Source organism: Xyrauchen texanus, chromosome 3, assembly GCF_025860055.1.
Source record: "Xyrauchen texanus isolate HMW12.3.18 chromosome 3, RBS_HiC_50CHRs, whole genome shotgun sequence".
Taxonomy (NCBI): Eukaryota; Metazoa; Chordata; class Actinopteri; order Cypriniformes; family Catostomidae; genus Xyrauchen; species Xyrauchen texanus.
Window position 1 is genome coordinate 39,938,000 of NC_068278.1, and position 12,600 is coordinate 39,950,599.

The 12,600-nt window shown below is 37.8% G+C and overlaps 1 protein-coding gene across 1 annotated transcript in view; it reads left to right on the forward strand.

Annotated features, from left to right (window-relative positions):
- LOC127625288 (voltage-dependent N-type calcium channel subunit alpha-1B-like) overlaps nucleotides 1-12,600 on the forward strand; it is a 171,832-nt gene that overhangs the window by 35,274 nt on the left and 123,958 nt on the right. The window contains exons 4-6 of the mRNA XM_052100485.1: nucleotides 5,817-5,908; nucleotides 6,097-6,249; nucleotides 6,363-6,550. Of these exons, the coding sequence (XP_051956445.1) occupies nucleotides 5,817-5,908; nucleotides 6,097-6,249; nucleotides 6,363-6,550 (433 nt within the window). The remainder of the gene's footprint in view (nucleotides 1-5,816; nucleotides 5,909-6,096; nucleotides 6,250-6,362; nucleotides 6,551-12,600) is intronic.

Sequence of the window (12,600 nt, forward strand, 5' to 3'; positions counted from 1 at the left end):
ACAGTGTGTAGACACCTTTGTTCCTATGGTGATGAGACTGGCTGTCTCCAGTGAGCGTTCCCTTCCTGCTCAGAGGTTGGAAAAGCCCTTCGCTCTCTCCCCTGATGTGTCAATACAGCTTCTAAAAAAGCCATAAGACAGAGGTTCATTCAATTCACAGTGCAGCCAATTAAACAGGTTGAATCTTTTTGCTTATGCTGTAGCTTTGTTGAAGTATGTTTCCTTTAAAGTGGCTGCTAGGCATTCTGCATCACTGCCTACATAGGTAGCTACATTCTACGACTCTTAAGCACATTGGAACCTCTTGAGTGACTGATTTTGAATGCTCTGCATTGACAGCAATTCTGTGCACCACACAAATAGCCCTCCACACCTGGGCCTCCACTCGTAATTGATTTCAATAGAGTTTAACGTTAGCATGCTGCTAAGCTAACAGTGTGATACTCTAATAAATATACAAATACATAGCACACACAAATATTGGGTACAAAAAAAACTACTTTTAATTACTTTTCAGTTTTGATTGAATAAATATTTTTTACAAACATTTCTCTCGCCTTGTCTGCCATCTTGGGTTTACTTAACAAACTGTGACGTCACTCACACATACTTAAAAGTGCATTATAAAGAACTCAAATTCACCACTGCTTTCTGTTGTCATAAATGTTTCATCCACATCTCTCAGGGGTAGGGTGACCATACGTCCTCTTTTTCCTGGACATATCCTCTTTTTCAGACCTTAAAAAAAGCATCCAGCCAGGATTTCTAAATTTGCAAAAATGTCCGGGACTCGGCTTTAGTTGCATTATGATGTGCATCTGGTCTAATACTTTGTTGTGTGTGGCTGTGTGCATGCAAATTTGCATTGTTTTAACCCGTCTTTGTAAGTCGTGCCTTCTCGCACACCAATTGGTCGATTTATAAGAGGCTTGCTGCAACTATTGTCCAAATTCCTGCATGTCAATCGCTCCACAAACGCACAAAGTGCTGTTGTGTTCAGCATCAAACAGTTGCTTGACAGTAGCAGTAAATGGCAGCTGAAAATTCCCATGCTTCATCAGGTAAATTAACAGACTACATTTTGCGACCCGGTAAATTTGTTATCACATTGCTTAATTTTCCATGGCCATTCAAAATGATAGTAATAGTAAATGAAGGTACACTCATGGCATTAAATATTTTATTTTAGTACATGGACATTCAAAAGTCTGTAACAACATTTGGAATATCGTACCCATCAGCTGGAATAGCGTTTTTTTTTTTTTTAAAGAACAGTCCCTCTGTACTGGGCAATGAGCTCCATTAGGTTGCATATCTCCCAGCATGGAGAGCTGACATGTGTTTTTATGCCTGCTTGTGCAGATGTTGCTTGCTTGAGGTGTTCGTAAGTTTGCATGTGATAGCTCTTTAGGGTAAATGATAGGGTATTAATTGGTGAAATTTAATTTCTGTGCCACTACCTTCACCAAACAGAATTGCAAAAAACATTGCAGATTTCTATTTTATATTGGTGAGACAAACAAATAGCTCCACCCTAAATCACCACATTGGTTGAGCCAATGTTGCTGTGTGGGGCTGATTGAGTCAATATTTTGATAGCAAAGAAGATATTTAATAAAAATTATGGAAATGTTCTCCTACACATTTTCAAATCTATTACATTTTCTGGAAAGTGAGTGTTTTCAGGAGGAGAGTGTTAGTCTGTAATTGATTTGCAGATTCAAATTTATACATTTTATGTCAGTTATTTAGTTGGTTAGTTGTTTAGTAAGTCAGTCTGTCAGTTAGAACAAACCTGCTTGCAGTTATGTTATTGAAGTGAAATATACACCAATGATCACAAATTTACGTTATTAATATTACTTTTTATTCATTGTCATGAGTTGATTAATCAGTCATTATCTTTATTATAATATGTAATAATATGTTGTTAATTTGTAAGAGTGTATTGCTAGAAAATAAGTATACAAGAGTACAGATACCATCAAATTTGATCAAATAACCTACTCAAAAGCAGGGATTCAATGGAGTTTAAGGCATAACTAGTGAGGATAAAACATACAAAGGACCATAATGTCCCATCACCCAACGAACAATCTCAGGGCATTTTCAGACCTGTAGCTTATTATTATTCAACAAGTCCTATATTAAACATGCAATTATATTTAATATAGTCCCCAAAAGCTATATCTACATTTTGAATTACAGTGATGTGCTGACCTACAGATTTCTTAAAATTGGTATTGTTTTAAAGCTTAGAAGCTGTAATTGACAATGCACGTGAAACTTTCCATATTCTGTGGGACCCAAAAGATGTTAGACTGATGTTATTTGTGCATATTACCACTTACTGGGCAGGGAGGAGAATTAATAGTAAATAAAAGGAGTTTATATATTATAAAGTTATATATACAGTATATTTATCTGTTTCTCACCCACACCTATCATATTGATTGTGATCACCATTAAGTTGCATTGTATGGACCAACAGCGCTGAGATATTCTTCTAAAAATCTTCATTCGTGTTCTGCAGAAGAAAGAAAGTCATATACATCTGGGTTGGCATGAGGGTGAGAAAATGAGAGCATTTAAATTTTTTGGTGAACTATCCCTTTAAATTGATGCTTGGAAGAAAGAATTAATATGGGTTTGGAACTACATGGTGGTGAATGATGACAATTTCCATTATTAAAAATAATATTAATATTATTATTATTATTATTATTAATAATTCTGTAATGAATGTTAAATGAATATCATTTACTGCAATATAGGAGAGTAAACATCCATTATGTTATATGTGAAAGCAACTACTTACTAGCCTACTTGAGTATTCTTTTTATTGGATATTTTCTTACTCTTACTTGAGTAATTTTTTAATGAGATTACTTTTATTTCTACTTGAGTAAAGTTTTGGCTACACTACACACCTCTGCACACACACACACACATGTGAAAGTGAACGTTTTTAAGCCTAAAACAATGTAGGGTGTCGTTCATTTTAAAAAGTAAAACATTTTATGAACTTGCATGTGTAATAATACTTTCACTTTTGGAAAGTTTATGTCAACTATACATTTAACAATTTGAAACCTAAAAATTAAGCAGAATTACACGCATAACAATGAAATGCTTGTTTCATGAAAAAGTGCAATGTTTCATAGCTGTCTGAATGTGTGATATGCCAGGTCCAATTTTGATCTGTGAGTGTCAGAAAACACCTCACTAGCATTTTCACGTAGTAAAGGGGTGCTGTAGACTCACACTATTTTGGAAAAATACTTTCTGAGCTCCCACATGTAATCCATTTTGATCGACTCTTCTCAGAATCTGTGAAGTTGAAAGGGGTGGGCCTTAATAAGTTAAATACCAAATCCTTTGTTCAGACAGCTGAGCATGTACTAGCCTGTTTTACACTCCCTGTGCTTTCAAATGGCAGTGTGCAGTGCTTTCTTTCAGCCAAGTCTCGTTTAACAGTGTGCTGTGTTTGGCTCAAGATTGGATTTCCCTGGTGGATGTCTAAAGCATGCTCATGTCCCAGTGTTGTCACAGGTTGAGCCATAGCACTAAAGTCCTCTCTGGTTGATTCAGAGCCTCAGAGACACAGCTAGTAAATCAATACAATTGCCGTGAAAGTAAAGGGAATTGACACCATGCTGTGTCAAAATTCTTGGCTACAAGAATGATACAAAAAAGGTGACTGTGGCAGGGCGGAGGGCGGGGCCAGGCCATGATTCCGCACACCCGGACCCTAATTAGGCTGATTAAACCCAAGAGGGATAAAGGTGACTGGAGTTGGCACCTGTGTGTGTGTTTGTCTTTTTGCTTAAGGTTATTATTAAAATATTATTTATATTGTTAAGCCGGTTCTCGCCTCCTCATTTCCATTGAACTGTGTTACAGTGACACTTTTATATATATATATATATATATATATATATATATATATATATATATATATATGAGAACAAAGATGCATTTTTCTGCTTTGAGGAGTGATCTGATTTATCTCATTCTCATACCCTCATTTACATCATGTTCATAGCATAAAAATATTATAATTTTTTATCTTGAGCTTCTTTTTTTCCTTGAGGACACAACAAACATAAACCAATTGAACAGTTCAAATGAGGTTATATACTCTGAACAGGGTAAATTCTCACTTTTTATATTTGAATCTTTAAATCTGAATATCCTTATTTGTAGTTGCTTTGGATAAAACAATATATCGTGTAGTGTTCTGGTTGGCTGTGATCACATCGCTAAGCAGTTTTGCATTTATTATGGACAGAAAAATTGCTTGCCGCTGGAAACTTTCATCACATCTAGTTAGGATGCAGACAGCATGATCATGAGGCATACCTTCCGAAACAACCTTCACGTTGGGAGCACACCTACAGTATGATGGAATTTGAATACAATAGTCTGTTAAAAATTAATACATGTAAATGTAAAGCCATTGGCTGCAAGGATTGGTTACCATGCCAGTGTCTTGAAGCACAGGAGAAAGGTCTCTGTGCTTACCTTCTACCTATCCTTTGAGTGAACATACATCTGCCTTCTGCCTCATCCAAACCTATTTAGTTAGCTGTCACTGCGTCCCCATACCAGCTGTGAAGGCAAGCTCTACTTTGGGCCATGATTTGCCAGCTTTCCTTCTCCATGAGGCCAGGGTTTTCTGTATGGTGTTTTTATACAAAAATCAGAGGAGACTACATGTCTGAGATATGAGAGCATGAAAGAGAACTGAGGATAGTGTAAAAGCTATTAATATATCAATGCAGAGCGTCCTTGCCTCAACTTCTCTCCATTTAAAAGCCTGAGAATGAACAGTCAGAGTTCTTTCTAGTTACCGGATGTGTGTGTGTGTGTGTGTGTGTGTGTGTGTGATGGAGAGAGAGAGAGACAGGAGATGGAGAGAGATAGACAGGATAATGGGAAGGATTTTTTTTTCACACAATTCAGCTGTGATCTTCCATCAGGAAAGCGGGTCAATAAGGGGGAAATATATTTGAAATGTCAGAGTGAAATATACATGTGATGGACACTCTTAGGAGTGATCGATAGTGATTCCAAGGACAGCCTGCAATGGCTGTATATTTTGTGGTGAGATTATCTAGTTCTGTTTATTATTTATTTATTTTTTTATGGGAAAATTGCAGATCCCATGACATCAAGATTGGACTTTGTAGCTTTTAGCATAAGTATATTAGCTTTGAGGCCATCAATGTGCAGGGTTGGGGAGTAACAAAATACATGTAACAAGATTGTATATTTAAAATACAAAATGTTAGTAACAATATTCCGCTACAGTTACAATTGTATTTGTTGGTAATAGGAGCAGACAAAGGGTGCTTTCAAACTGTTATGACTGAAAAGATGAATATGACGTAATAGAGGAACTTTCGTTTTGGGAGAATCCACATACGATCAGATGACATTGTGTACATACCGTGGGGAGTTTCGGAGGAGCAGAAATAATTAACCTTGTGTAAATTGTCATATGAACATTTATCATTATGCTAAGCTAAAATGCTATTTCTAACCCTTTTACAAATGTTAAATTGTTTCTTAGAAAAATATCTACAAATCCTAAAAACAAGATAAATTTACTTTTTCTGCATAGGTTATTTAGGCTTTTTCAGATAATGTATTTTTAATATAAGTGTATTTTGTCTAACTATTACACAGATACACCCCTCCCACACACATGTTTTTTAATCTGTTAATTTCAGTTAGGATGACTGTACAGGCAAGGCATCTCACTAGGTTTTGTAACAGAGCTATACTGTATAATTGATGTGTTTTCTCCACAGGATTCTGACTGTAGTGGGGCCAGACTTCGATTTGCGGACACTCCGGGCAGTGAGAGTGTTGCGGCCTCTCAAACTGGTATCTGGAATTCCCAGTAAGTCCCAGTAACACTGCAACTGACATTCCCCAAACTCAAATTTAAGAATGTTCTCCTTCCTATGACAAATGTATCCTTTTTTGTTAATACAGTGTTACACCTATAACTTCCTGATTGACAGGCAACTGATTGACAATTATTGCTGGTTATAATTTGTATTACATATATTCTCTATTTGTAATCAGGTCTCCAAGTTGTTCTGAAGTCCATCATGAAAGCGATGGTACCTCTGCTTCAGATAGGTCTTCTTCTGTTCTTTGCTATCCTCATGTTTGCCATCATTGGTCTAGACTTCTATATGGGCAAGTTCCACCGCACCTGCTTCAGAATCGATACCGGTATGTGAGCTAAAACGTACTAATGGAGCTTGTGGTTATAGTTTATTGTGTTAATAAGCACTCATACTCTTATACTGCTGTAAAGATTGCTGACAGTAATGTTGCTCTATCAGGGGAACAGGCAGCCGAATTCCCCTGTGGCTCAGAACCACCAGCGCTGACATGTGAGAATGGTACCATTTGCCGGGAATACTGGATCGGTCCAAACTTCGGCATTACTAACTTCGACAACATCCTGTTTGCTGTGCTCACTGTCTTCCAGTGCATTACTATGGAGGGATGGGTGGACATCCTTTATAATGTGAGTTCAGAATTCAAGCTTGTTTTGTCAACTTTTATAAACAATTGATATAAAATTATCAGAAATTCTCATTTTTAAACTGTTTAGCAAACTTTAAAAGAAAAGAGATGATTTTATGATAGATAGATAGACAGACAGACAGACAGATAGACAGACAGATAGATTCATTCATTGATTTAATGATTAATTCATTCTGATGGAAAATTCACAAAGTAACAGGCAATGCAAGAATATATACAGTATGTAGAAGGAAAAATACATTTGCTTCTATACTACAGGCATGACGGGAAGAGGAGACATTATACAGTCTTCTTAGAGCACCTTGGTGGAATGAGCTGATGGCTGAAGGGTGTTTTTGTGCAAAGTTACAAAGTTACTGTAAATGTGTTTCACCCACTCTGGAGAAAACAGATATCAGTTCCTTAGGTAAATACACAGAAAAAGGACCACTATCGTAAATTCAAAAAGTTCTGGCAACATTTTTTGTCATGAATGCACAGTAATGCTCATATTTCATGGGCTTCTGTCAAAATTATGCTGAGCATGGCCAAATTGGATCTCTGCTCAAAGTTGAAGTTAATTTATATTCATGTTGACTAACTGAATAATCTAGAACTCACAGCCAGTTCGGGGTGTCCCTGAAACCATTCAGAATTTTCAGAAAATGAACATAAACTTTTAGTCTTCTAGAGATTTTCGTCCCAATTTCTTTTAGTTTTCATCACATTATCTGTGCTGCTCTTCTTGAATCATTGGCTGAATGTCATACGGAGCACCGTACTGCGCATCAGTCTCTGATGTCTTGCTGCTGGTTGTCCTTACATTCTTTGAACCCCATGCTCTGAGAAGTAGAACCATGCTGCTCTAGTGATTCAGGTTCAATAGACGCCTACCAATGACCCCACTGAATATGACCACTGTGTATTAAAGATGGTGTATCTCTGCACTGTACAAAATACAGTCAAGTCCATAAATATTGGGACATCGACACAATTCTAATCTTTTTGGCTCTATACACCACCACAATGGATCTGAAACGAAATGAACAAGATGTGCTTTAACTGAAGACTTTCAGCTTTAATTTGAGGGTATTTACATCCAAATCAGGTGAATGGTGTAGGAATTACAACAGTTTGTATATGTGCCTCCCACTTTTTAAGGGACCAAAAGTAATGGGACAATTGGCTGCTCAGCTGTTCCATGGCCAGGTGTGTGTTATTCCCTCATTATCCCATTTACAAGGAGCAGATAAAAGGTCCAGAGTTCATTTCAAGTGTGCTATTTGCATTTTGAATCTGTTGCTGTCAACTCTCAATATGAGATCCAAAGAGCTGTCACTATCAGTGAAGCAAGCCATCATTAGGCTGAAAAATCAAAACAAACCCATCAGAGAGATAGCAAAAACATGCCAAATCAACTGTTTGGAACATTCTTAAAAAGAAAGAACGCACCGGTGAGCTCAGCAACACCAAAAGACCCGGAAGACCACGGAAAACAACTGTGATGGATGACCGAAGAATTATTTCCCTGGTGAAGAAAACACCCTTCACAACAGTTTGCCAGATCAAGAACACTCTCCAGGAGGTAGGTGTATGTGTCTCAAAGTCAACAATCAAGAGAAGACTTCACCAGAGTGAATACAGAGGGTTCACCACAAGATGTAAAGCATTGGTGAGCCTCAAAAACAGGAAGGCCAGATTAGAGTTTGCCAAACAACATCTAATAAAGCCTTCACAGTTCTGGAACAACATCCTATGGACAGATGAGACAAAGATCAACTTGTACCAGAGTGATGGGAAGAGAAGAGTATGGAGAAGGAAAGGAACTGCTCATGATCCAAAGCATACCACCTCATCAGTGAAGCATGGTGGTGGTAGTGTCATGGCGTGGGCATGTATGGCTGCCAATGGAACTGGTTCTCTTGTATTTATTGATGATGTGACTGCTGACAAAAGCAGCAGGATGAATTCTGAAGTGTTTCAGGCAATATTATCTGCTCATATTCAGCCAAATGCTTCAGAACTCATTGGACGGCGCTTCACAGTACACATGGACAATGACCGAAGCATACTGCGAAAGCAACCAAAGAGTTTTTTAAGGGAAAGAAGTGGAATGTTATGCAATGGCCAAGTCAATCACCTGACCTGAATCCGATTGAGCATGCATTTCACTTGCTGAAGACAAAACTGAAGGAAAATGCCCCAAGAACAAGCAGGAACTGAAGACAGTTGCAGTAGAGGCCTGGCAGAGCATCACCAGGGATGAAACCCAGCGTCTGGTGATGTCTATGTGTTCCAGACTTCAGGCTGTAATTGACTGCAAAGGATTTGCAACCAAGTATTAAAAAGTGAAAGTTTGATTTATGATTGTTAATCTGTCCCATTACTTTTGGTCCCTTAAAAAGTGGGAGGCACATATGCAAACTGTTGTAATTCCTACACCGTTCACCTGATTTGGATGTAAATACCCTCAAATTAAAGCTGAAAGTCTGCAGTTAAAGCACGTCTTGTTTGTTTCATTTCAAATCCATTGTGGTGGTGTATAGAACCAAAAAGATTAGAATTGTGCCGATGTCCCAATATTTATGGATCTAACTGTAACTTAGCACCTAATCTTGCTGAGGTCCACTTTGGAACTTATTCTGGCCAAGAAATGCCCATTTATTCAGCAAGGGGCATTCTGAGCAACCATCACAGTTCGCATTTTTATGATATGTTTGTGGCGGGTAAATCTGACATTAATGGTACCACTCAACACTGTGTCCTAAACAGTCGCAAAGCAATAGGATTTCAGTGACAAGCAATTTGTCTGTCCATATTAAACCTGCAATCACAGCCAGTCAGAACATATTTATTGTTAAATGTACTGTAGTTATGAGGAGCAGGATTTTGGATTTACATGAGAAACCAAGTGATCGATTTAATCCCATGTTGCTTGTTTCTTGTCGCAATCGCTGCCGGAAAGGACAAAATCTCAGATTAACATGGAAGAGATGTAATTTATTGTGCCTTGCTTTATCACATTTTGTCTAAACAACTCATAAACAAAGAAGAAAATATTAAGTGCCTTAAAACTTTAAATATGCTTCAAAGATTTGATGCCATGAACCTTGCCAGTTATTTCAAATCCAGCAACTAGTTCTTTCTCTGAAACGCTGTGACTACGTTTTCTGACAAACTGTGAAAAACCTGTGCACCCTGGGGGACTTGGTAGCTCAGCGAGTAAAGGCGATGACTATCACACCTGGAGTCGCGAGTTCGAATCCAGGGCGTGCTGATTGAATCCAGCCAGGTCTCCTAAGCAACCAAATTGGCCTGATTGCTAGGGAGCGTAGAGTCACATAGGGTAACCTCTTCGTGATCACTATAATGTGTTTCGCTCTCGGTGGGGTGCGTGGTGAGTTGTGCGTGGCTGAGATTACATAGTGCTAAGATCTTAAAATATTTGGTTTGACTGGACTCCACCCTGCAGAATTTTTCATTGGTGTCATGTTTCTCTTTATAGATGGTGTCTGGAATCGCTGCTGTCAATCACAGAGTAAATTATGCTCACTTCATTTCTGCTCCATTGCTATAGGCTGCTTTGGTTCATCTTTCTTATCCCATCATGAATAATCTCTGTGTCTGGATTTTAATTACCTAGTGTCTTTCCTTCCTCTCTCCAAGGCCAAAAATATAATGATTAATATAACTGTCCTATGAGGCTATTAGTGTTGAATCTAGCCCCATGATACTGAAGGATACATAGAACCTGCCACTAGTCTGTTATCCATCATATATTGTGTGTGTGTGCGTGTGTGTGTGAATCTAACAGCAAGGTAATATTAATAAAGTGTCTTTAGGAAGTGTCAGAAAGGCTAATGTGGGATGGGTTTGATTGAGATGTAGGGATGTAGAAGAAGGGCCCATGCTCTCTTGGTCCTCATCCTCACTCATTATCTCTACTTAACAGCGGCTGATGGCTCTGGAAGTATAAGATGTGATCAAAATGGAAAAGAACACACACTTTGACAAAAATCTGTATCTTTTGTCATTTATACACTAGGCTACCATATGGTTGCGCAAATTCATCCTCATGAAATTATCTCTCTCCATTATCTGACTGAGGTATTAGGTATAACAATATAAAAGGAATAGTTCACCCCAAAATTATATTTCTGTCATTATCACAAAGGTAGTTTTTTTATACCTTCAAATGTTTTGATAATGAATGTGACTAATGACTCTGGGCTGTCAAGTTCCATTAAGGACAAAAAACACCATAAAACCACAGTGAAAGTAGTCAATGCGTCTACAATGCACTATTTTCCTAGTCCTCTGAAGCCACACAATAACTCTTAAGTGTGATGAACAGACTGAAATATAGGTTTTTATTCACTTTCAAATCAAATTATTGATTGAACTCCTGTAGGTAGTGTACAAATAAAAAATGGCGACTATGTTAAAGGTGCTGTAAGCGATTTTAGCCGTTCTACTTTCACGAGACTGAGCCGTTGTTTTAGCCACACCCCCTCTTTCCAAAACCCAGCAATCCAAAGATACCAAATGAGCTTTATTGAGGCCGACATCATGCAGAAACAGTTGTTAAAAACAACAGTAGCAAAATAGCACCCACAACTGTCAACTGTTATAAACAACAAGGCATAGAATTGGCTGTAAGCCTCAATAATTCACTGAAACTACAATACTAGAACATGCATAACGATTGACAGTTCGAAAGTGTCAGAGACCACAGACTGCAGACACATTTTGTTTGCTGTTTACAAAGCCTAGAACTGTCACAAAGACCGGTGAGATATCTAACGACATCTTTTTGTGAGTAGGATCAATTATTGCATACATTTACATATCTGTTGGCATCCACTTAAAAAACTGTTCCGTTTAAAAAACAACAGCATATGGGTTTGGGACAACATGAGAGTAACTAAATAATTACATAGTTGTAATTTTCAGGGGAATTATTCTATACTGTTCATCATGTACTTCTTAGTTTGCAGTTAGCTGTATCTTTAGTGGTAGTGACAGAGTAAATGTTTGTTTAATATAATGATAAACCAGACATTTGGTCCTTGAAGTTGTAAGCAGCATTCTAAAAGACAGGGAAAAGAAAGACGGATAGACACTAATGGTGCTGTGGTTCGCTAAGGGCTACTGCAACATGATATCACACTAGACTAATGGAGGTGGCTGGTCTGCTGGGGTTGTGGGTTGCCTTCAGATGGCCAAGTAGAGTAAGAGGGGATGTGCTTTTTTCCATAATTTATTACAGCAAGGCTGTCAAGAGAGGCAAATATGACTCAGTGGCAACCTTTTCTGCTCTTAATCTAGATAATGCTTCTCTTCACACTGACCTTTAAGATGTTTTCTCAGTTCACCACATTTATGCTTGTAAACTTACCAGAAATAGCCTGATGTGTTTTCTATGTGTAGCTGAGCTGAGCTTGTTGTAGACTGCTGCAATCCTTGAAAATGCCCTGCATTTTTTAACAGCATGGATGTAGATCTTTTTTAATGGATGGAGTTTAACAAATAAATAACAAGCAACACTGGTCAAAAATAAAACAAAATGCCTCTGGTCTGTGCATGCCACTTTCCAAGTCTGCTGTATTTGGTTGCTAGTAGGTGTCTCTACTCTATTACATTATCCAATTATATCAATTGGAGGATTACGTGAGGTCCTCTTTCTTCACTCCAATTGATAGTCTTCTTTTCACATTGCTGCTAATTTGCTTAATGCTGAAGTTTATGTGTCAGTAGTGCGACCAATCAGAATTGCGAAAATAAAAATTGCTTTCCAACAACTTTGGATAAAACTCTTCCATCTGCCATTGATCAAACAAACAGATAGTTCTGCCCCAAATACTCACCATTTTGAGAATCAGTGTTGCTCTTTAACCTCAGTGGACAGAAAGAGAGAGACAGAAAGAACTGGAATCTTGAGCTAATATTTGTGCTTTGCGCTTAATGAAAAATCACATCAATTCGTATTTTAGTCTTCTCCCTAAACAATGACACACTTGTTTTGTTAGGCAGATATTACACTAAAGTGTT